This window comes from Sphaerodactylus townsendi, linkage group LG01 (assembly GCF_021028975.2).
Source record: "Sphaerodactylus townsendi isolate TG3544 linkage group LG01, MPM_Stown_v2.3, whole genome shotgun sequence".
Classification (NCBI taxonomy): Eukaryota; Metazoa; Chordata; class Lepidosauria; order Squamata; family Sphaerodactylidae; genus Sphaerodactylus; species Sphaerodactylus townsendi.
Window position 1 is genome coordinate 175,935,076 of NC_059425.1, and position 26,585 is coordinate 175,961,660.

General features: G+C 44.4%; 1 protein-coding gene across 1 annotated transcript in view; it reads right to left on the bottom strand.

Annotated features, from left to right (window-relative positions):
- Positions 1-26,585, bottom strand: part of SH3BP4 (SH3 domain binding protein 4) — a 59,513-nt gene that overhangs the window by 26,509 nt on the left and 6,419 nt on the right. Inside the window, exon 2 of the mRNA XM_048500414.1 lies at positions 1,499-1,697. Coding sequence (XP_048356371.1) covers positions 1,499-1,616 — 118 coding nt within the window. The 5' untranslated portion in view covers positions 1,617-1,697. The remainder of the gene's footprint in view (positions 1-1,498; positions 1,698-26,585) is intronic.

Here is a 26,585-nt window from a genome sequence, read left to right on the forward strand (position 1 = left end):
TCGGAAATCCTATTAATGTAATCTCTAATTTGAGGATGCTGATAACAAAAGTCTTATTGAGAAGACTTCTTAGTGCAAACTGCTCTGATAACACCATCCAAGTCATTAATTCTAGTTATCTTTAATCCTTGTCAGGTCAAGGAAATTTGCTGCTTGTTCATTTAAATTTGCAAGAATTCAGAACACCAGTTTCCTTAAACACAAGTCAACATGGGGTCTTTTTGATAGGTGATTAATGTGAAATGAACCTGATATTTCTACACAGGGCTGAATGCTACATTATTTTGATTTAACCTCAAAAATCTCAAGAGGAAAAATGTTCTGTTTTACATGATTTACATGAATAGTTGATTTAACTAGTAAAGGCTGGAGCACTCACACTTCATGCCACAAGCTCCTTTGTGTACACTGAACCTCGCTTGTAAAAGATGTGTGGTTATACCGGGGCATGATGTTTGCAAGCTGAGCTTTGCCAGAAGTCTCACGAAACTCACTCCTTCAGAACACAGTTTGTCATTTGAAAAATGACATAACAACCACAGTTAAGTGATTCTGAGCTCTTTTTAGGCCCTTTCCACACATGCAGAATAATGTACTTTCAGTGCACTTTGCAGCTGGATTTTACTGTGCGGAATAGCAAAATCCACTTTCAAACAATTGTGAAAGTGGATTGAATGTGCATTAGCCTATATGTGTGGAAGGGGCCTTTGAGCTGTGCGTTGATGAAATTCTAAAATAAATAACATCTTAGGGCCCCTTCCGCACATGCAGAATAATGCACTTTCAATCCACTTTCACAATTATTTGTGAGTGGATTTTGCTATTCCACACAGTAAAATTCAGCTGCAAAGTACACTGAAAGCGGATTGAAAGTGCATTATTCTGCATGTTTGGAAGGGGCCTCGTAATGACACAACGGTCACTTCACTGTCTGACATTTCCTGTTTTACTTCAGGTCATTTTGAAAATGGCTGATTCCCTCAGATGTGTCTCTGATTTCCAAGACCATCAACCTTTACTCATAAAAATGACACACTGATTCAGTCAAACATAGAAAATAGATTATGGTTATACTTGGGACTCAGCTAAGCCATTAGATCACGTTACCGTTAGCTTTATTTAACTAAAACTTGGCGCAATGTCTACAATCAGAAATCACCATTTGCAGATCACGGTTTGTGCCAGCTATGATGGTTTGATGAACTGAGAAACCACAGTTGGAGCTCCAGCTCTTAAGGCCACGGCCCATTCAGTTGGGAGTAACCAGTATAAACTGGCAATCAGTCTAAACTATGGATTGCCCACTGCACCTCTGCAAGTTATAAACACGCTCTAACTGCGGTTAGTGCACCCTAGCTTAGTGTGGTATCTGTAGTGAGCCTATGAGCTTCATCGTCTCATTTAACCCAACAATCCAATATGGGCAGACCCCACTCCTGTAGGTAAACTAATTTTCGTTCAATATTGTGAACTGCTTCCGGGGGAGGGAAACCCTCACCTTTGACAGAACTGAAGCTGGTTTCAGAAAATTCTTCACTCAGATCAATCAGCGTCCCCTCAGACTTGCATCGTGGGAGGCCACTGGAATTAGCAGAACGGATCCTCTGCGCTGCCATTTTGAGATCTACCAGATCATCTTCTCTAGAGGAGTTGTGGAAAATGCTGTGTCATCAACATCTGGAACCCAGCCACCAGCACTAAAAGAGAAAAATGTATATATATAAAAAGTTCTTTCAGAGGTACTTTCAGTTCTACACACAACTCCATTTCTTTTTCCATTAAAAATATTTCCCTCTAGGAACAAACTGACCAAAGAATATTATTTTAGTCACAAATAAAATTTGCTTTAAAACCCCCCAAATGGAAACTTTCCCAAAACAACAACAACAAAAAAACTAGAGACATTAGAAGAAAACTGAATTTTGCCCAGATATATGCAAACGCAGTTGCAAAAAAGATTGCAAATGAACTCCACTCAGATGCATGCTAATATGCCCCCCCCCCCCCCCAGGTGGACAAAACATATAACCCATCACACAATCACTCCACACTGCCACGGAAAAACACATCTGTCACCATGACTTGCAAAAGTATAGTGCATCAGAACAGCAAAACTTAAAAGGAAAACCCAAACCACTATGTAATAGGTACAACCAACTGAAAAACATGTGTGTGCTAACACACAAATATATAATGCATACAACCGATGAACATACATACAAACATTGCAGGTCTGAATCTGTTTACTGGTTAGACCTACAGGATTCAGGACTGCAATCTTCACACATGTATTCATTCAAGCATGTTCATGTATATACATTAAATACTTGTGCATTAGCATGCACCTTATTTTTCAGTTCATTATAGCCACTGTATAACGGCTTGGGGTTTTCCCGTGAAGTTTTGCCTCTGAAGATAGATGCAAATGAAATGTTAGGAGCAGAAGCTATCAGACCACAGCCACACAGTCCAGAAAACTCACAACAGCCGGTTGATTCTGGCCATGAAAGTCTTTAACCATACGAAATTTGCTAGCCTTGAGTAACAAGGAGTCTCAGTTTCAGAAGGCAGCTGTGTGGTTTGCCACAGAACAGCTAGATTTGAGTCCAGGAGTACCTTAGAGTCCAACAAGATTTTCAGGCTATAGGTTTCTGAGAGTCAAAGTTCTCTTTGTCAGATACCTTTGTACTCTGAGGGCGACTCAGGTGACCTTTTTTTCCTACAGTGATGAGAACTCTCAACTAATTGATGGCTTGTTCTTAAGAGAGGATGGAAAAACTGAGTCACAAAACACAAAGACAGCATCCAAGGGCTGGGTTATGCCATAACAAATGCTACTGTGCCACCATGTAGATTTTTTAATCGCGAATCTTGGGATCAGATTCTTTCTTGACTATGAATGTCACTGGGTGGCTGATTTGACCTCATATCTATCATACACAGCAGTTGTGAAGACAACGTGGTATAATACTACGAATGAGAATAAGCTTTTTGGAAGAGGAGCTGCATACAAAACAGGGGAAAAATAGTCCCAGCAACTTGATTGTATGAATTCACTCTAAAACACTGGATTGCATCAGTGGTGGGATCCAAAAATTTTAGTAGCAGGTTCCCATGGTGGTGGGATTCAAACAGTGGCGTAGTGCCAATGGGGCTGGGTGGGGCACGACGGGGGCGTGGCTGGGCATTCCGGGGACAGGGCATTAATAATTTATCTGTTATTGTAAAAAAAAAAAGTTCCTAATTTCCAGCTGGTATCTTTCTGTCCATAATTTAAACTCATTATAGCAAGTCCTATTGTCTACTGCCAACAGAAACAACTACTTCTCCTCTAATTGACTGCCTGTCAAATATTTAATACTTTCAAATACTTAATTTTGTTTCTAGAAATCAAAAGAAGGATACTTTCCTTTAAACAAGGAACTTTACCATATTTCTAAAACATGTTTTTAAAACAGCCCAACAGGGAGAATTATCCCGTTTTCTACCTTCACTAACCGGCCACATAGGAAACAACAGGACTTTATGATTTTTGGACCTAATGGAATTTCTAACAGAAAAGCAGACCCAATTAGTAACCCCCTCTCGGCACACACAAATAATTAGTAAGCCACTCTCGGGAACTGGTAAGAACCTGCTGGATCCCACCTCTAGATTGCACGGCTTCAGTTTTTTCTCATACAGTAAGGGGGACAATTCTAGGATTGAGTTATTTGACTATCAAATAAACACATCAGTTCTTCATGAGATTCCTGCTACCAAAAGCACGTAGCAGCTAGGACTGCTATGGGTCTAGATTCAGTCTAGACCGCTACGAGGTTAGAGGGAAAATATATAGTGCCAGCGGAGGGGCCATGACCGATGTTCCCGCTAAGCTGTGCAGTCGGGCAACCATGCAGGCACTGTACTGGTGCCGTGCAGTTTGGGCAGCTGCTCAGCAGGGGGACCTCTCACTGCAGCGCAGTTCCGCACAGCCCTACGGAAGCCTTGGAGCAGGGGTCTGCAACCTGCGGCTCCGGAGCCGCATGTGGCTCTTTCAGCCTTATACTGTGGCTCCGCGTGGCCTGGAGGTCGGAGGATAGTGTGGGCGTGTCCCTCCAGAGCAGCCGCCATCCCCCCTTCTGCCACACATCGCCATTTCCCCTTCTGCCACACATCGGGCAGAGGGGGTTTCCCTGCCCGGCGCTGCTGCCTCCCGCAGCACGAGAGGCGGCGGCACCGGACAGGCTGCAGCCGCCATCCCTCCTCTGCCCCATGGAGCAGGCATTGGGCAGAGGGGGTTTCCCTGCCCAGTGCCTCTGCCTCCCAGCGCTGGAAGGAAAGGTGAGTGGAGGGGCCGAACCGAAGGAGGCTCCATGTGGAGCTACCTCTCCAGATTGATAGCTCTTCGGGGCCGTGGAAAACGGGTCCAAATGGCTCTTTGGGTGGTAAAGGTTGCCAACCCCTGCCTTAGAGGGACCATTTGCCATGACTCAGTCGTATAGAATTTGCTCAGCATTCTGAAAGTTTCAGGTTCAATACCCAGCATCTCCAGCTGAAAGGAGTAACAAGTGATGTGAAAGATCTCTGCCTGAGACCCCTCAAAGACACTGCCAGTCTTAGTACAGACCATGATTAAATATAAGAAGAGAAGAATAGTTTGGACGTATACCCTACCTTTCTCTCCTGTAAGGAGACTCAAGGTGGCCTTCAGATCCTTTCCCTTCCTCTCCCCACAACAGACACCTTGTGAGGTAGGTGGGGCTGAGAGAGTCCTGAAGAACTGTGACTAGCCCAAGGTCACCCAGCAGGAATGTAGGAGTGCGGAAACACACCTGGTTCACCAGATAAGCCTCGGCCACTCTGGTGGAGGAGTGAGGAATCAAATCTCCAGATTAGAATCCACCTGCTCTTAACCACTACACCGCACTGGCTCTCAATAAGACAGCTTCTTGTGCCATCTGAACATTAAAATGGAGAATAAAATGTAAGCTAATACCTACAGAGCAGTATGCTTGGTTCATGGAGTATACCCATGGTCAAGTTAACAGGCAGGTTGTTGTCAATATTGGACTGATTAACCAGAATATCAAGCCTTTATCCTTGTGATCTGCCTTTGGCAGAGTATGGTCAGCTCTAAATGTGAAGTGTTTTCTTTGGGGGTAAGCAGATTATGTCAGACGACAAAGATACTTACGAATGCTTACATTGTACAACAAGGAAACAAACTTCCCCTCAGTTTCAGATTGCAAACTCCCAAGGGGCAAATTCAGAGCAGCGAGTGAAATATAGGATACATCCATCTTCTGGCTGCTTGCCTCCAAACCCAGCCGATTAATGAGTAGCCGACGGGCTGCTTAACTATATGGACAGGCACTACTGTGTATGCAGCAAATTATTCTAGAAAAACTGGTATCATGCTAGCTACTTTTAAGTTGACATGTTTTGGCTGTTCTGCTCAAATGTTTCCCTTCTGTACTATTTCACTGCATCTCGAGCACCTGCCGGCGATAAATGTTGACTAGCTCAAGCTTCTAACAAGAGTTATGCAGTCCCATTAATAATGCAAGTCATGTACACCAAAGTAGGAGCCCTGGAGTAGAAAGCTGTCAGCACGCCACACCTATTTAAATGAACAAAATGGACACAACAGACACGCTAAAAGGACACTAATGGCTGGAGGTAATGGCGTGGATTCTAATCCTCGTTTCCACTCACACCCCTCTTCTTCTCTTCTGGAGGAGTTCCCTGACCTCGAGCCTGTTGTTGAAGTGAAGCGCTCCAAAGGGAAGGATTGCCCCTGCAATGCACGATCCGTTTGAGTTTCAGTAAGAAGGGCACATTACAAATGACATAAATAAATAGACGGAGAGTGCTGTGCGAATGGAAGCAAGGATTCGAACAGTGATGCAAACCTATGACGTGTGGCAAGGGTGACAAGCTGTGATGCTTTGAAGAAGAGAAGAAGAGTTTGGATTTATATCCCCCCTTTCTCTCCTGTAGGAGACTCAAAGGGGCTTACAATCTCCTTGCCCTTCCCTCCTCACAACAAACACCCTGTGAGGTAGGTGGGGCTGAGAGAGCTCCGAGAAGCTGTGACTAGCCCAAGGTCACCCAGCTGGCGTGTGTGGGAGTGTACAGGCTAATCTGAATTGAATGACGCACCAGCTTTCACCAACACCCGACAACCACGATTCTCACTGTTAGAATTGGGTTACTTTTGTAATGATTTTTCTTTATATAATACATACCCTGTTTCCCCGAAAATAAGACAGTGTCTTATATTAATTTTTGCTCCCAAAGATGCACTATGTCTTATTTTCAGGGGATGTCTTATTTTTCCGCTCCACAGCTGCATGCTCTGGTTGATGGGCATGCTTCCAAACAAAAACTTTGCTACATCTTACTTTTGGGGAATGCTTTATATTTAGCACTTCACCAAAACCTCTACTGTGTCTTATTTTCAGAGGATGTCTTATTTTTGGGGAAACAGGGTAGTACCACACAAAATTGGACTGTATTTTTAAAATAAATGAATGGGGAAATAACTGCTTTACCAATACCGATGCTGCTAACAGGGAAGGCAAATGCAACTACAAATGTAAATGGACTGATAACCCCATCCGCAATACAATGCACTCAACCACACCTTTGAATAGCAAATTCCCCCCAAACACTTACTGATTGGTTCCCCACCCTGGGACATGGACAATATATACCCCACTAAACATTCTCTTCTCACTAGACACAGTGTGTAACAGACTCCCCGCTGTGCTACACCTCTGAAGATGCCAGTCACAGATGCAAGCGAAACGTTAGGAGCAAGATCTACCAGACCACGGCCACACAGCCCGGAATATCCACCAGAACCAGGGGAAATGATTTTTCACTTTTGCTCAAGGGAGGTGACAAACCAGCAGAATCAAGCTAGGCGTTTTCCTAATTTTTGACATGCCAAGCCCAAAACATTTGCCATCGTTGGATTAGGATCTAAACCAGTGCATTGACTTGATCCAAGGAAGTGTGAAAAACGCACACATTTTCTAATATTATTCTGCTAACACCTGAAAAAGAAGTCACACAGGGCTGAACAGGACAATTCCATAGCAACGGTGACAATGTCTCTTGTGGCCCAGTCAGGTAAACAGCTCGGATTAGTTTAGATTTTCTTTCATCTTCAGAACGCTCCAGCATGAGGTGTCGACCAGTCTTGCTACAAGACACCTTCAACATGTGGAAGTACACCTTTGGATCACACATTGTTCTAATTTTGGCTCTATCATCAGGTTTTCCTGTTAACAGAGCAATAGCTCTGTGCCACAGAGTTAGGTCAAAAGTACTAGAAAAGCTTGCTTCCTTTAAGAAAAGTTTCCATAATGTCAGTTAGTAATTACGGTTCCATTACAGGAATAAACAAAGAAACAGAAATATGCTGATTCAAAAGATAACAGGGGTAAAACAAACAACAAGAACACAAAAGAACAAAGTATTGGAAGAAGACTACCGTAATTAAGGTCTGTCAAAATACAAAGCTGCATCAAATTGATAAACTTGTTTAAATATATTTTTCTCTATGAAGGAACAAAAGCAGCTTGCAATAACAGGGGGAAAATGCAGTTCAAATGAAAACAACCTGCTACAACTTTGGCTGGTGCTGGATCCAATGGGTCAGTTTATCCAAGGCTATGTGGTTTTAGCTACAGACTGTTCAGTATTTATTACGGTCACAGACTAATACCATTGAATAAAACAAACCAAGGCCGTTTCTGCACGGCCAGGCTGCAGGGGTGCGTTGGCATAAACAACGCCGACGCACCCCCCCCCCCCGGAACTGTTCGCATGGATGGTCCCGGTAGGGGCGGGGAAGATGGTGCAGCCTGCGCAGAGGCTGCACCATCCCCCGAACACCTCACCATCCCTCCGACCTTCCGGCGTGTCGCCGAGGCCACGGGACACGCCCCCCCCGCCCTGCACGACAGCTCTGGAGTTGCAGGGCAGGGGGGGGGCATGTCCCCTGGCTTGGGCGACGTGCCAGAAGGTCGGAGGGATAGTAAGGAGTTCGGGGAATGGCGCCTTCCAGCTGCTGCCTTTCGCACGGCAGCGGTTGGAAGCCGCTATTTCCGAAAAACCTCGCTCAGGGAGCAAGGTTTGGAAACAGCGGCCGTGTGAACCCCTCCCCAGGGACGCTGTTTTTAGCGTCCCTGGGGCGCTGTATTCCACCCGTGTGGAAACAGCCCAAGTTCCATCATAATAAAAGGAGAACAATAAAAACAATAAAATTATAAACTTGCTATAAAAACTTTTATTTAAAAAATTACAGAAATGAAAGGAAAATACAGTTAATCAATAAAACTACTTAAATCCAAAAAGGATTTCTTAAAAGAATATTAGTTTTAAAAAAACAATGTGACCCAGCTATCCATGAGTTTTAAACACACCGACCACAGAAATTTGCCACAAGATTTAGGCTAAGAATGAAAGGCCCAGAGCCCTTTGACTTGTGACTCTGGCTATGCTAAAACTTTCCATCTGGATATAGGAAAGGAAAACCAAAAAACAGCTCTTCTGACATGACAGCTGGCAAGGACGTTCCTGCCCACCTTCCCTCCCAGCTTGTTGGATGGCTAGCAGCAGAAATGACTCGATTCTCCCAGGAAAAAGGAAACATAGCGATGGATTGATAAAATTCTACAGGGCACTTTGGGTTTCAGAAGAACTGTAACATCATGATGCTCTCTGAGCCACACTGCCATTTCAGACTTGAATAATGAACTAACCGCATTCCTATTAGGCAAACCACACATGAGATAAGAGCAAGGAGAGCCAGTCAAATGTCTCCTAGGCTGAAGGTGTTCCCATGCAAAAAGCTAGAACCTCTCACAGATGCTTAAACCAGTCTAACAAATAGTTCTAACAACATTACAGACTGGAAGGCTCAGAAACGCAAACAATTCTGTTTTATTCTAAAAATACTTTCAATTTTTTTTTTGTGAGTGGAAAAGCTGGAAATTTTAGGAAGCACTCCCCGCACCCCCAATGAAACATTTTCTCTTTTGTAATGAGTAAAATACATGTTAAGGCAAGGCCTTACTCATTCAAAACATGAAGACATTAGATCGTTTATGTGCATATGATAGCCATATGCAACTTATTTGCAAAGATATGGTAGCTGTTTTAACTGCGACTAATTTTGCCCACAATTAATATGCTATAAAGTGTATAATGATAACTTATGAGCTATACAAACAATTATAGACTGTTCTGGTCACAATTTCCCCCATGCCAAAGTCACATTTTGTAGTTTTAATTCCAAAGAAGCCTGTTTTCACTTAGAACAACTTCAAGACCTGAGCAAAATTTCAGAGAGATAATATGTCCCCCTCCCCCTGCAATATCTTTATTCTGAAATCCAAATTGTTGGTGGGTTACTCATGATCACTGAGGATTGGTCCGCACAGTAACTCTGTGAAGAGTTCTCTCAGCCTCAGTCCTGATTCAAAATGCAGGATTAAATGAAACAATGAACTCACTTTTCACCAAGTCACCAAGGCAGTGATTTCCAGTACCAGATAAATCAGATGCGGGAGGGGAGACAGAGTATCTACAGGATGGGGAAAGCCATGTGATCCCAAAGCCGGGTCCTAATTTGTTCACTGAGATTCGGAGGAACTCCGCATCAGCCCTAAGTTGATACTAGACCAAAGTAATACAACTTTGTAACAGAAGTCCTGTCTACAAACAAAATCAAATCAGTAAGTCACACAGCTGGCTATGTGCGATATGAGATAATATCTCATAAGAAGACAGGAACTGTTTCCTCAGAGAACAGCAAATTGGATGCATGTGTTAGACAGGAGTTGAGAGGGTGACTTGGCAAGAAAAAATCCCGCATAATATTTGGATTTGAAGCCACTGAGGATTCTGCACCAGCAGTGCAGAACCTTCCCGCAACCTTCCTCAGCAAAACACATGAAGCTGCCTTATACTGAGTCAGATCCTTGGCCAATCAAAGTTTGCATTGCCTACTCTGACTGGCAGCAACTCCCTTAGAATCTCTGGTGGAGGTCTCTCAAATTACCTCGCACCTGATCCCTTCAACTGGAAATACCAGAGATTGAACTTGGGATCTTCTGCAATGCCAAGCAGGTGCTCTCCCATGACCTCATCCCAGCCTCCTCTTCCTCTCCTCTTCCTACAACTGTGCAGCTACTCAGCCTACCCGGGATTCCAAAGGCAGCACTGGGCTTATTCCTCGCAGATGCAAGATAGTCATTAGAGGCTTCTAAAGTCCAGAGCAGGTGTCTGCAACCTGCGGCTCTCCAGATGTTTATGGACTACAATTAGATCGTTGGCCATGCTGGCAGGGGCTGATGGGATTTGTAGTCCATGAACATCTGGAGAGCCACAGGTTGCAGACCCCTGCTCCAGAGCAATTGAAGAGCAAAGAAAACTGATTTTTTAAAAAGGAACAAACTGAGGAGTGGGGTGATCCACAAAGAGACTGGTTCCCACTCCTTGCTTGATATTGAGATCTCGGAGGCCTTCACTGTGTAGGTTGCACTGGGAGGGGCCTTCTGTTGTGTTGGATACGTATGCTCTGGGAAAGGGGGGAGGGAATGACTGCACACACCCCTAAAACACCGCTGAATCTGATAAAGTTAGGCATCTTCTGCAGAAGCAGTTTGGAGTGAAAGAATGTTGGCATGGATGGATCGGAGGGGTGGGGATAAAGAGTCCAGGAGTGAAACAGTACATGCAAGAATGCTGGCCAAAATGTGTGGGGAAACACAGTGGCATGAGCAGCCCATTCTAAGGGACTGTGTTTGGTGGGGCAAAATCGCAGTTGTGCCCGAGACTCCTTTCTGGGCTTCCTAGCCACACGGGGGGCTTATTACTCAATGCTTCTCTCTACTGTTCTTCCTGCTCTGGCATATATCAACACCAGGTCAATTGGGGAGAGGTAAATATCATATCAACAAGCATCAAACTCAAAAATGTTAGCAGGAAAAATATTTACTCTCTGGAACTGTTGACCTGAAATGGCAAGTATGTCATCACAACATAAGGAGATGAGTCATATTCTTATTTTTGGATTTTATCAACAGAAGTCAAGACAAGTGCTCAAAAACAGAAACATGTTTAGTCTCTGAATAAAACCAGCACAGATTCATTTTTATGCCACGACTAGAATGATCGATCCCTCCATATGAAGCCAGTTTTGTGGCCTTTCACTTTCTATGCTTATTTACAGATGTGAAGGTCCGGGGGGGAAAGGAAAAATTGAGGGAGTAGGAATTCCCCCCCCCCCCCCCAAGGACCTTTTTCCATTCTTACATTTTGGGGAGCACTGAATAAAAGTTATTATATAGTAGGCATATGCAGCATTTTCAAGAACCCTTGTTGTTTAAAATTAACATTTTTTGCCAACAATTAATATGCTATAATGTGTCTAATGATAATACATTATTTAAAAGTTCAGTGCTTCCAGTGTTATAGCTTAATATCGTATGCCGACAGTCCTACCTACTGTGACTATGAGAGAATTTTCATTCAAATAATACTTTCTTTTATTTACTACAGAATTTGTTTTCTACCTTCAATGACTATTCTCCCCTCCCTATCACCTGGCAAAAATTATGGCGTATGTGCTACGGTATCACACGGTACTGCAGTTTGTAACTTATCAGGTAAAACTGCAATTTTCCTTGTAGCAAAAAAGATGAAGATATTTGTAAATTCCACAAACATGCCAAATAGTACTAACAAAGTCATAAATGATTCGTTTTATGTTAAATCGGTAAAGCAAGCTTTGGTTCGAGAGGAAAGTAAGTATTGCTTATATTTCAATTTCCCCAAAGTTTATTTTGCTCTTTTAAAGCAATAGAAGAAACTACTCACAAGTAAACAGTGATTAAATATCAGTAAACTGACATTCAGCTTACAGCTTTAGGATGAGGAAGACCATAACATTGAGGGATGGTGAAAACAGAAAGCAATCTATACCGCTGTGACTGAGGAGGCGGCCAATAAAATTGTGTCCATCATATACTGGTCGACTGGGTTGAAAGTGCACTTAAGCTCTGAAGGGAGTTGGGCTGACATGTGTTTAACTACCATCACAACCCTGTTAATGGCAATTCTCTGGAAAAGAAACGATTTGCTTCAGCCGAAAGCTGAGAAGTTCTGTCGTCACAGTAACATTCAAACAGCAGCTGTTAAGGAATGCCAAGGAACACGCTAAGGGAGGAAGTAAATAAACAAATCCGTTTGTAATCCTGCCTTGGGCATGTTGACAAAACATTTCAGCATTCCACACAATAAGGAACTAAACATTAATGCAGTCATCAAAATAAAGTCTGGGTCACGCAAATCTGAACTCCACTGAGTGGGATTTCTGTCACAAATAACCCCAAATTTAAAAGGACACTACATATTGGTTTGGATGGTGCCAATTACTCCTGCAGGAAGAAGAGTAGAAACCATTGAAAAGGTCTTCACGTAAGAGTCTGACCAGAAGGAAGACTTCAATGCAAAGGGGCGGGAGGAGGAAATTTCTAAGAATGCTATCCTAATGTAGAAAAATGGCTGATGGGCCTTTAATTAGGAGAGAAAACCAGCACCAGGGACTGTCATCTCCCTTTGTTAAGGAAATCAATACGAAGGCTATTTGGATTACAAATGTTAAGTTAAATAACTATTTTACCCATGCAGTTTTAATAATGAGTTCCCTCATTAACATTTTTATATATGGGCTCTTGTCAGTGTTTGTCTGTTTCACACCTAATGAATACTAAGCGATTAGGGAATAAAACAGGTTTACTTTGAAGAGTAAACAGCAACAGTAGAATACGAGGGACAAACAATTGAGAAGCTGGACATAAAAAACTGATAAGTCTTGGATGACTCATTTCTGAGCAATCTGGATGTGGGCAATAGGATTTCTTTAAAAAGCCATTCCGCTGTGTTTGGCAATGTACAGCTGTGTTTTTTCTAATAACTCACCCCCGGTCTCGCACAAGGGAGGTAAGTGGCAATGGTACAGCCTGAATTCACATGATTTCAGAAGCTGCACAGAGTCAATACTGGCCTTGAAAGCCGCTTGCTGAGTCAGCTGTGGCTTGACAGCTCGTTTGCCTTGAATCTTTTAAAAAAAAGTTAAGACAACCAACATAAATCATGTGGCCAAAGCACACCACTTTTCAATTTTAAGCTGAACTGAAGTTCTATACGTTTCTGGAAATAAGGAAAAAACAAGATCCTTATCCTTAGAAAAAGCTCTCACCTGACAACTGATGACTGTACCAGTCCACTGGATTGCAACACACACCATTTGGGATAGGATATAATTGTGCCAATGGCAAAACTGGCCACAAGAGACAAACTATTTTGCAGTGAACTGCTAATTCAACTGACAACAGTTTCGCACCTTACCAGATACAAATTGACAAAGTTACAGGTGAACAAGGTTACAAAGGGGTTTCCAGCACCTTGTCATTTATACATCTGATAAGTGGATGCATTTACTACCCCTGTTTAGAAGAACAGAGTTTGGAATTAGGCCCCACTTTTCCCAAGTGTAAGGAGTTGAAAGCAGCTTACTTTCCCTTCCTGTCCACGCAACACATACCTTGTGCAATAGGTGAGACTGAAAGAGTTCTAAGAGAACTGTGACTAGCCAAGCAAGCTTCATGTGCAGGAACAGTTCACAAATCCAGTTCACCTAGAGGAGTGGGCAATCAGTTCTCCACATTCGAGTCCACTGCTCTTAATCACTACACCACACTGGCTCCAGCATTGATAGGACTCTAACTGCCAGAAACATACCAGGGGTAAATGGCGCCCGGAGACAAATTGTCTCCAGGATGCCCCCTAGGCCCTGCCCCCCCACCCTAGCTCCGCCCCCTGATGCCCCAGGCTCCACCCCCACTGCCCTTGACCCTGCCCATGTCACCATGGACATGGGCAAGGTCTAGGGTACCCACCTCCTCCCCACAGACTCCCCCTGCTGGCTGGGCTCTCAGTCCGCAGCCTGCAGTCTCTTCTGACCTCCCCTCTGGGCAGGCCAGAAGAGACTGCAGTCCCGGCCAAGCAGACCTTCTTTTATAAGCACTGAGGCCAGAGGGTGAGGCTTGGGGACCAGGAAGGGGTGGGACTTCCTGCTCCCCAAGCCCCACCCCCAGCGCTTATAAAATAAGGTCTGCTCGGCCGGGACTGCAGTCTCTTCTGGCCTGCCCGGAGGGAAGGTCAGAAGAGACTGCAGGCTGCCGGCTGGGAGTCCAGCTGGCGGGGGGGGGGGAAGGAGTCCAGGGGGGAGTCCAGGGTGGGGTTGAGGGCGCTTCGTTGCTGCCTCGTCGTTTTTTGCGTGCCTCGGGCGGATTTTGCACCCCCCACATGACCAGAAGAGTGGCGCCCGGGGACAAGGGGTACCCCTTGTCCCTAGGCAGATACGCCACTGCTAACTGCAAAACACTATGTCACAAAATTATCCAAGGGCAGGAGTGCACAACGGGACAAGAGTTGACAATCGTGTACCAAGGCCACCATATTAAAACTGCCCAAGTGCAGCTGTGGTTTCAAATCTGCATGCGATACCAGTCACGTACCAAGGAAGAATTTAAATGTAATGTAACATATGCTAGTCTCAATACTTCACAAGTAGCCAAAACCTTTCCTATAGAGACTGGCACGATTTAGACATGAAGCCCGTTTTTTTGTCAAGAAGAACATTTTTTCCCCATTCCACTGCACCATTCTGAACGTATTCATCTGTCACTCGCCTGTTCTTCAGGAGAGCTGAAGTAAATGTAAAGCGAAGTCTCATTTGACACACTATTAACTGACTGCTCTTTCAAATGCGGTATCGAACCCTGCAATAAGGCTGGTTACACAGCCTCCGTCTATTTTTCAATAGTACAGTCGGTTCTGTGTGCTAAGTGTTTTCACAAAGCTTCAAAGCTCACCGCCGCTTGCTGAATAAGAGCCACGTGCAAGGCAAACTTTCCGCACCAGCATCTTGACCAGCAAGACAAACGATCGGGTCAGATACCAAACAAAGAACTGGCTAAGAGACCAAAGAACAAGGAAAAAAATGTTGCAAAGTCACTAAACAGAACAAGGCACCAACTGTGTTACAGATTATTTAGTATTTTCCCAGAGGTCCAATTGCCGAGAAAATGACATTTTCATACACAGAAACAAAGCTATCAGTTCTGAGATCCTAAGGTTATAGATCTCAGTCCACAAATGCAAACAACAACATTATTATTCATTATTTCCTAGTCACGTAAGCCTTTTCACTAGGTTGATGATAGTGTATTCCCAGGAAAACCTGGTTAATTTTGCTCCTCCAACCCCATAACTGGCAAAAATCTAACTGCAAAAAGTGAAATTCCCACTGGACAGAGGGTCAGGTCTCCCTTAACTGTAGTTGGTAATAAAAGCAAAGAACCTACACAGATGTACTTTCTCTCTTTACATAACTGTTCAGTCTAATCAGAAAAAACTACCGCTCATAGACTTTCTAAAATCTGTGGACCCTGCCGTTCCCCCTCCCTCTTCTTTCTCCCCCCCCTCTTTTCTTAGGGGACTACGAGTAGGACGCCATCGGTAATTTTGATTGATGCTGCATTTTAATGGGGGTCGATTTTAACATATAGAGCCATATTTAATAACTATTTAAAAAGTTGATTTTATTTGTGCTCTATCTATTTGTTTGTTCGCCACCCTGAGCCCTTCGGGGGAGGGCGGTTTATAAATATAAATAATAATAATAATAATAATAATAATAATAATAATAATAATAATAATAATAATAATAATAATAATAATAATAATAATAATAATAATAACAACAACAACTTCGACAGAACATCAGTCCACATGCTGCAGAAAGCAGCACTTCTAGGAACTGCACATATTCTACGCAAATATCTCTAATATCCTAGGTCCTTGGGAAGGACTCGATATTCAGAGATGAATTCCAGACACTTGTGCTGTGCTGTAATGTGTATAATAATAATAATAATAATAATAATAATAATAATAATAATAATAATAATAATAATAATAATAATAATAATAATAATAATAATAATAATAATAATGTACTTTTGGAAATGTGAATGCCCTGGAAAAGAAAAAGAAAATTTAGTGAGGCAATGTGGTTTATTTCCTGGGTTTTTTCCCCCCTGTTTATTTTGAAAAAAACTGGGAATTTTGGGGACGGCTAAAAAAAACCAACCCTCATATGAAACACCTTTTTTAGAATGAGGAACATGCTTCTTAAAATAATCTTTTCTCATACAAAATATATACAATGAATAAATCTGAGGAGTTTCCAACTTTTCCAGTTAGGAAATTTTTCAGTGAAAAACCCTACTATTAAATATTTACTCTCATTGAGTGAAGAAAAATCTCCCTTAAGAGCATTTCTCTCATGACACTTATCGAGTCTGTGACAACTTTCGAGTATGAGACAGACCAAGATGGATTTATTCAGCCCTTCTTACAGTGCACTAGGAAGCCATGCTCCTCAAGATAATGGGTGATGGCCTTGAGATCCTCTAATACACAGGTGTCAAACTCGAGGCCCTCCAGATGTTATGAAGAAGAAGAGTTTGGATTTATACCCCTCTTTCTCTCCTGCAGGAGACTCAAAGGGGCTTACAATCTCCTTGCCCTTCCCCCCTCACAACAAACACCCTGTGAGGAGGGTGGGGCTGAGAGAGCTTCAAAGAACTGTGACTAGCCCAAGGTCACCCAGCTGGCGTGTGTGGGAGTGTAAAGGCTAATCTGAATTCCCCAGATAAGCCTCCACAACTCAGGCGGCAGAGCTGGGAATCAAACCTGGTTCCTCCAGATTAGATACATGAGCTCTAAACCTCCTACGCCACTGCTGCTCCCAGGGGATGATGGGAACTGTAGTCCATAACATCTGGAGGGCTGTGAGTTTGACACCTATGCTCTAACAGCTATCTCCTGGACAACAACAGCATATAAGTTCCTACAGGTAGTATGTTCCTTTTCCTAGCTGGCTATTGTGTGGCTGTGGTCTGATAAGCTTTACTACTAATATTTTGCCTGCATCTATAGCGGTCATCTTCAGAGGTGAAATATTAGAAATGGGTAAATCGTCAGGAACAGAAACTAACAGATCACAGCCACACAGAAAACCCACAACAGCCCACTGATCCTGGCCATGAAAGCCTTCGACAATACAATCCTTTATCTAAGTTGGCTATCAGTAAGACATTTGGTGAAGACTCCTGAGTCAGATGTTAAGCTAAAGAGACTGAGAGTCAACGTGGTGTCGTGGTTAAGAGCAGGTGGATTCTAATCTAGAGAACCGGGTTTGATTCTTCACTCCGCCACCTATGGCAGAGGCTTATCTGGTGAACCAGATGTGTTTCCACACTCCTACATTCTTTCTGGGTGACCTTGGGCTAGTCACAGTTCTTTGGAACTCCCTCAGCCCCAACTGCCTCACAAGGTGCCGGTTATGGGGAGAGGAAGGGAAAGGAGCTTGTAAGCCACCTTGAGTCTCCTTACAGGAGAGAAAGGTGGGGTATAAATCCAAACTATTCTTCTTCTTCTAAATAATACGGCCTTGAACCAACAGTGTTGATTTTCATGAACTTCAGGAAACGTCTATGGCCTGACAAGATGGAAACAAGAAGATACACTTCTGTAGAGTCTATTGAGGTCATTAAGATCATCTGTCTGAACAGCTTTAGCAATGGATCTGGGAGTCTGTTTTGTAATTCCTACAAGCCATAAATTTGTTCAGGAACTTGAGATCCACAATAACACTCCAACCTCTGGTCTTTTGTGCCTACACCAGCTCTGGAAGGTGCCAGCTAAACACTGCTTGACAGATACAGATCTCATTAAAGTGTAAAAGAGCTCCCAGGTAGAGGCACCACAAAGAGACATTTCTAATGAGTGTGGCTATACACATCCACCCTTTTGCCACGACCACCCATCTGGTCAGGTAATTCTACTCCGAGTCAGTGCAAGTTCTCCGAACCTTTCAACAAGCACGGAACTGAAACAGGGTCTAAAGGCAGATTTGAAGCCATCCAAATCCTACGGAAATACATTCTTGGCCAGACGCAATTACCTTTCACTTTATTTATAGTCTGCCTTTCTCACCGAGACTGAAGACAGATTGCACTGGGTGAGTCATACAATCAATAGGAAGTGACATCTAATAAGGAATGTAATTGGACTAGGATTACAGAAATTAAAAACAAAGCAAAAAGCATTAGACTCAATATGTTAATGGTATTATATAGGTCAGTGATGGCAAACCCTTTTGAGACCAAGTGCCCAAATTGCAACCCAAAACCCACTTATTTATCGCAAAGTGCCAACATGGCAATTTAAACTGAATACTGAGGTTTTAGTGAAACACGTTACTCGGGAGTAAGCTTGGTGAAGCAACTGTGCAATGCTTCGAATGGGTGAAACACAACCCTACCAGGGTTTACTCAGAAGCAAGCCCCATTGCCAGCAACTGAGCTTACTCCCAGGTAAACAACTGCACCCAGGCCAGCCTAGATGTGTGTGTGGGGTATGTATGATTTTCCGCCCTCCACATGACGGACTCTGTGCACGTGTGCCCACAGAAAGTGCTCTGAGTGCTACCTCTGGCACCCGTGCCATAGGTTCGCCACCACTAATATAGGTAGAAAAATGCAAGGAAGCGGGATAGCGCACACTATACACAACAGTACAGTCCACAGTCCTGTTGCCATTACTAAAGCACCCTGCTGAACTATTCCGTTTAATGTAGCCCTATTACCTGCACAAAAATACCATCTTGACCAATTCTGTTTTACAGTTGGCAGAAATGACAAAAGAATGTGGACCCTCCAGACTTCCTCGGCCAAATTATTCCACATGGTGGAGGCCACAACAGAGAATTACTTCCATATGCTCTCCTTCTCCATGCTAAAAAAAAACCTCCCTTACTTTAAAAATCAATAAACTAACCAACAGGCCGGCTCACAACATCTTGTAACAGTCTTTGATCTCACAGGATATCACTGTGTACGAATACTTTTCCCCTTCCATGATTAAGGAACGGCACTGGGAAGAATGTTATGTAACAGAAAACACAGAAAAGTTCTCCGGAGACCGGTGACAAAACATGAAAAGAATGAGCTGGGCTTTTGCCAAACCAGTTTTCCTTTGCATTTCTATGCAAAGAGGGCTTTTAAAAACAAGCAGTTCTATTGCCTGCTCAATCTCCATCCACAGCTCTTAGGCAGAAAGAAGCATATTTGCTCTGCCGAATACTTGCCGAATACTTGCCGCCACTAAATATACCTTTTGACTGATGGTGGCACCCGTGGGTCACCACTGAACCTCCATTCCACTCATGCATAATCCTCACAATAAACTACTTTGCTGACGGTCAGTAAGAATACAGCGTCATGTCACGCTGATGCCACCCCGCAGAGCACAGCTCCAAGCTTCCTGACTTGGGAAGGCTTAGATCAAGTCTGAATGGAGGCCTCGGGATGAAGTGAACCTTATTTCCTCCCCACAAACCAAGGCTATGAATAATTCAAAGTCACCGTGTGCGAGTAAAGTGCCGCCAAGCAGTGGCGTATCGACAGACAATGGAGTCGGGGCAAGAACTGAATTTTCTCTCCCTCCCCCGGCCTCCCTGCCAGGCATGGGAGCCATCCTTGGGGAGCCATCTTCTCCTCAAGATCTGTTTTCATGCACTTTGTACTTTTTTCCCCCTTTACTTACTTTTTACTGGTGCAGCCCACATTTGGGACATGCCTGCCTGGACCCAGTCTTCCGTAGCTTCTGCCACCATTGCACAATTCTCCTTGTCCCCAGACATGCAGGTAACATCGCTGCCCTCCATTGTCAAATTAGCAACAGCTCTGGAGAGGGCATAACAGCCAAACGCTGAGCCTTCCCTTGCATCAGGCAGAGCTCCATGCGAGGAGGAGGCAAGGCAGGCAGCAAGAAGAGAGGGAAGTAGGGATAGCTGACGGACAAGAGGCTAGCGAAGAGGACACAAATAAAAAAGAGAAAACACACAAGATTCCGACACGGGGGAAAGGAGGAGGGGTGTGGGGAGTGATCCCCCCACGACTAAATGGGCACCGCCCAGGGACATTTTCCCCCACATGTCCCCATGGGTGGTACGCCACTGCCATCAAGTCACAGCTAACTGATAACAACCAAGCAGGTTTTTCAAGGCAAGAGACCAACAGAGGGGGTTTGCCACTGCCTTCCTCTGTTTAGTGCTCCTGGTATTCCTTGGTGGTCTTCTATCTGAGTACTAGCGAAGATCGACCTCACTTAGCTTCTGAGATCTCATGGAATCAGGCCATCCTGGGCCATCCAGGTCAGCTCTGAGGTCACTATTTTCCCCTATTAATGCTACCATGGCAAGGTATCCAGACACCTGCACGTTTGAAGGAGCCATATGGCAAATCAGACTATTTGTCCATCTGTCTCAGCACTGCCTGTTCAGGCCGAACAAGCGCTTCCCAGCATCAGCTAAGCAAGTTCCTTTGCTGTGCTGAATTTAGTACATTTTGCAGAGATACCTGGTGTTCCAACAAGCATACAATTTTCTTTTAAAGACTGACCCCTCAATCTCTCTTTCAACCAATGTTCTAAACTTACTTGTTTTCAAAATATCCGTTTCCCCACTAAATTTTATTTACAAAGCCGGGGAAACCTTCTGCAAACGTTTCCTATTACTTGTAGGAAAAGAGTTCAAATTGCTCTAGGGGACACCTTGCTGACTGGATTACACAGGATTGAGCTGCAAATCTGAAGCATAATCCCAAATGCACAGATTTCGCCTGCCAAATTGCTTCAAGGTCCAAAACGCTTCAAAAGCATTCCCAGGTAGCAGCGAACTTCATTCCCTGCATTAAAAAGCCTCGGGTGATAACGGACTCCCAGTACAGCCCATCAGTATTAAATATCATGAATTAAATTGATTCTTCCATTACCCCAGTGGAATACTACCACATTTCTCAAATTGCCTGCACTAGAACAACTAAGCCAATGCGAAGAACATTTTTTCTAACTGCCATCGTTTTTTGAATTTGGAGAGGGTCAATCAAGAAGAAGAAGAAGAAGAAGAAGAAGAAGAAGAGGAGGAGGAGGAGGAGGAGGAGGAGGAGGAGGAGTTTGGATTTATATCCCCCCCCCTTTCTCTCCTGCAGGAGACTCAAAGGGGCTTACAATCTCCTTGCCCTTCCCCCCTCACAACAAACACCCTGTGAGGTAGGTGGGGCTGAGAGAGCTCCGAGAAGCTGTGACTAGCCCAAGGTCACCCAGCTGGCGTGTGTGGGAGTGTACAGGCTAATCTGAATTCCCCAGATAAGCCTCCACAGCTCAGGCGGCAGAGCGGGGAATCAAACGCGGTTCCTCCAGATTAGATACACGAACTCTTAACCTCCTACGCCACTGCTGCTCAGTTTCTGGTGCTCTTTCTTTCTTTCTTTCTTTCTTTCTTTCTTTCTTTCTTTCTTTCTTTCTTTCTTTCCCTCCCTCCCTCCCTCCCTCCCTCCCTCCCTCCCTCATCTTAACTGGTGAGGGGACTGAGATCTGAGGTACAGAAATCATAATTCCTAATTTTTCATCTGTTGCTAGTCAAAACATGGTTAACGTCTTCAGCATGGCAGGAGTCATCTTATCTTGAGCAGAAGCAGAAATAGCCTCTTTGAATGCATAGTGTGTGTTCAACACACAGCGTTGAATGTATGGTGAGTACCTTCTAACATCAGGCCTAACTAACTGACCAGTTGATCCCCTCCAAATGTGACCCAAAATGTGAAAGAGAGAGAGAGAGAGAGAGAACCACCTGCTCTTCAGAAGTTGCCTTTCAAATGACATTGGGACATGACTAAACTCAATTTCTGATTGCTGATTTGTAGTCGGCTAGCTGAGGAAAAAGGCAGTTAACATGCAAGCGTGAGAGCAGGGATATTTTGATGAGGTAAAGTTCCGTGTAGGAGTGTTTGCTTCTGGTTAGACACCGTTTAGGAACATAAACACAGCAAGTACAATTTTGCACACATATTGGTAGCGCCAAATATGCTGCCTACGTTGTCAGAATATACCGGCACGACCCTATATATCTAATTCTGAAGGTGGTCTCTATGCAGATCAGAAAATAAAACAAAAAAATGAGGCCAGAGATAGGTGTGTGTGTGTGGGGGGGGGGGTCCCTTCTAAAGACCTGGGGTTGCAGGAAAAGACAGTTGCAGAAAGATTTTTAAAAAGAGAAAAACAGTTAAAATAACTTATAAGCGAAATGAGATCTTATGATGCTACATCGTTTTCAGGAAGGAGTGGGGGGCGGGGGGGCGGAGGAGTAGGAGTTGCATAAGCCAGGCAGATGGCAGTGGTAGGACTGCAGGTGGGTAGGTGGGAGGGAGAGGAGCCCCCACTTCCCCCCACACCTGTGTGAGTCAGGCCGAGGGAACTGAGGAGTGGCCCCTCTCCACACGAGCCACACCGGCAGAGGCAGCAATGCTGCAAGTTTGTGAGCAGCAGAGCGGGATCTTCCATTGCTGAGTTGAGGTGGGCCTGCACCTACCTCCCAAGAGTCTCATAGTTCCTTGCTTGCCTTTTTCTAATGCCTTACACAGCTCTTAAAGTTAGGTACAGCTCCTGAGTAAAACCTTGACTTTCATTTCTTCCAAACAAACAAACCAATTTCAGAGTAGTCTGCTCCCCCTCCCCTTTCATCGCTCCACAAGATTTCTCTATTTTTTTCACTTAAAAATGGGGGGGGGGGAGGAGAGTCCATGGGGGAAAAACATTTGAAATAACCATTTCCCCACCCACCCAAATTTTTCATCTTCCTCCAACACAAACATTGACATCTCTTTTTCATCTCTCTCCAATACAAACATTGAGCAGCAGTGCCGTAGTGGTTAAGAGCAGGTGTGCGCCAATCTGGAGGAACCGGGTTTGATTCCCTGCTCTGCCGCCTGAGCTGTGGAGGCTTATCTGGGGAATTCAGATTAGCCTGTACACTCCCTCACACGCCAGCTGGGTGACCTTTGGCTAGTCACAGTTCTCTCTGAACTCTCTCAGCCCCACACACCTCACAGGGTGTTTGTTGTGAGGGGGGAAGGGAAAGGAGTTTGTAAGCCCCTTTGAGTCTACTGAAAGGAGAGAAAGGGGGGATATAAATCCAACTCTTCTTCCTCTTCCTCTTCCTCTCCTCCTCCTCCTCCTTCTACCACCATGTGCATCTCATACAGTGGCCAACCAAGGAAGCTGAAAGAGTTGGTGAGTTAACCTTCCCTCACCTCAAACCCTGGAAAATGAACTCTTTTTGCTGTTTCAGTCCACCCCAACCTTGCCCAAACACACCTAAATACCCCTGACTTAAGTCTTCTTTCTCTATGATATCCATGATGCTGGGCAGTAGATATTACTTAACCACGCAACTGCCTCAGATGGTGGTTGACTCCCTGCAAATGTTACCTTCAAATCATACACCTTGAGTGTTCACACGGAATCCCAAACCCCAAAAACGCCTTAGAAAATCCCCCATGCTCCACTCCAGTTCCCATGTACAGAATAGGTGAATAGCATTAAAGTCCCTTTACTGGACAGAGAAAGCAAGACCCAGGAGCTGGCTGTAAGGCAAAAGACTTATATGATCTGAAGAGAAACCAGCGCATGAACCGGTTATAAAAAGTACAGAGAAACACTGCCACGAAAAACACTAGAGGAGAAACCTTGTCTTCTCATTATCCAGCTCCCTCTCCAATCCATTGTTATAAATTTGAATATGTATAAACCATTTTGTGAACAGAGCACAGAAAAATAATACAACCAAGGATTTGTTTTCCCCTAAGAATGCTGGCAAGAGTGTACCATACAGCTGTGCCTTTAAGAGGGCAGAGGTGGGGGGGAATTGCAGAGAGGAGTCTGGGATCAGACAGATTCATCCGTGGATTGGAACACCAGAGGGAAACAAGCCAGGATTAAGCTAGGGTATTGTACTCGCACAATATGTAAAACCGTTAAGACTAAGGCCCCTTCCGCACATGCGGAATAATGCATGTGTGTCTATGATTGTAGCAGTAGGACTGGCAGTGTTTCCATATTTATAATTTGCTCTCTAGTACACCAGTCCTAATCATAGTAGTCACCATGCTGGGGAACCCTGCCCTAAAGTCTGTGTGATGGTGCAGATCCAGACGATCAATTCATTAAGGTTAGGTCAATTCAAATGAGTGCCACCGTGGTGCACTGCTTAACATGTCACACTAGGACCTGCAAAACCCAGGTTTGAATCCCTACATGTGTCATGGAAGCATGCTGAACGACCTTGGGCCAGTCACACACCCTCAGCCCTGACCTTGGTTAGTATTTGCATGGGAGTCCTCCAAGGAATACCAGGGCCATGACGTGGAGACAGGCAATGGCAAACTATGTCTCAGAGAAAGATGTTAGTATGGTCAGTTGAGGTGAAGAAGTTGAGAAATTCCACATTAGAATATAGTCCAAACATGAGAATTATCATTCATTTTTATGCATTGCCTTTATCATAACCATTATTTTGTGCATTATTTAATATTATTATTATTTATTAAATTTAATAGACCGCCCTACCCCCGAAGGGGGTACTCTGACACCGGAGCATTTACAGCAGAGGTGGGATCCAGCAGGTTCTCACAGGTTCCCGAGAGTAGGTTACTAATTATTTGTGTGTGCCGAGAGGGGGTTACCAATTGGTGATTTTGCCACATGATTTTTGCCGTAGTTACACCCCTCCTCTCAGCAGTAGCGCGCAGAACTTGAAGCAGTCTAGCAGGAGGTGCACCGGCGTGCGTGGCAGCCTGCGCGCATTTGGTTCCCGCCCAAGGACCGGCGCAGCGGCTACGGCCTTGCCACAGCCCCGCCCATGAATGCCCCGCCCCTGCCGTGCCCCGCCCAGCCCCACTGGCGCTACGCCACAGTTTGAATCCCACCACCATGGGAACCTGTTACTAAAATTTTTGGATCCCACCACTGATTTATAGTTCATTGAACGGCTATCATCAAACTTTCAAAAGGATGGGGGAAGCACTAGGAAGGCACTAGGACCCAGATGGAGCATTCTACAACAAAGAAGGTCCGGCATGCTGAGTTCCTCAGCAGGGGAATATACAATCTACTAGCCTCTTTTTGTGAGACAAAATGTCTCTTGCCTTGGAAGTTCCCACCTGGAGTCACCATAAGTCAGAGGTGACTTGATATCAAAAGACAAAAAGTTCAATTAAAGCATGGTCTTGTGTTGAATCTGAACTGACCAGCTGAGAAATTATAAATAGGTCATGGCTTCCATTCTTTAGCTGCTAGGAATCTACAGCCAGGATGGGCAGCACACTTGGGAATGGCATGCACACTGGGCCAGTTTAAAAGAGACACGGGACACATGCCAAGTCTGACTGGTAAATTCTTCTCCCTCACCAGCATGGCATTTAAATGAGGCCTTCGTTTAGGCATGAATGCACTTACTGATAGCTGGTTAATTTGGAACAAGAATGAAAACATGTTTCTAAATGAGTTCAGCAACAAGGTCTAGCAATCACACGTGGCCCATAGGTTCATTTTTAAACTTTACTCTGTACGTAAGCAAACCCACTTCCAAGTCATCAATACTACCACCACGAAATACATTATATAATTTTAATTTAACTTTACTTAGTTCATTTATACCCTGCCTTTCTCCCCTGGGAGGATCAAGGGTCAATTCCCCACGGGGAAATTCTATCTAGATCAAACCAAGTTTGTAAAGAAACCGCACCTTTTAATTGGGGTTTGAACCTCCCTACCGCAGCATGTATGCAGCGAAGACATGTAGGCCTATCTCGGATTCCAGAAATGTAGCAATCCCCACCACCACACGATCTCCTTTGCGGGTCTCTCCTGATTGGCTGGCGTGCCATGTTGGGGTGGGACCTTTTTGGGGTGGGAACCTGAGGTTTGTTTGTTTGCAAGGATAAACGTTTAAGCGTTTAGGCGCTTAAGCGGGTTTTCGCTCATATGGAAGGGTGAACGGTTAATCATTTAAGCAGTTTTTCGTTATGCTAACGTCTCTCGCCGAAATGAAACCCAGAAGTGGCTGCACGCGCATCGCTCAGCACCCGCCAAGAGCTGATTGGTTGCTAGACTTGCGTCATGCTCCACGGCGGGAATTTTAAACACGGATTGGACCCCCGTTCCTCCCCTCGAAACTGGATCGAAAGTGTGCTAAGGAGAAAAGTTGTACTTGCAGGTTCTGCCGGGATGGAGAATAAGGGGGAGAACGAGCGCCAGAAACGGGATGAATCCCTGTTCGTCACTCAAGCAGTGGGGATTTCTTGCTGAAACCTTGATATTTCGCGTGAGTATCACGTGATTAATTGACCTTGGGGAATTGACCAAAATCGTTCCTGTCATTCTCCTTTCATTCACATGAAGCATTTTGCTGCAGAGTCTGTTTGTTACTACTAGCCATATTTTCTCTGCCCTGACCTGGCCAGCCTGTTCTTGTCAGATCTTGGAAGCTAAGAAGGGTCAGCCCTGGTTAATATTTTGATGGGAGACCACCAAGGAAATCCAGGTTTGCTATG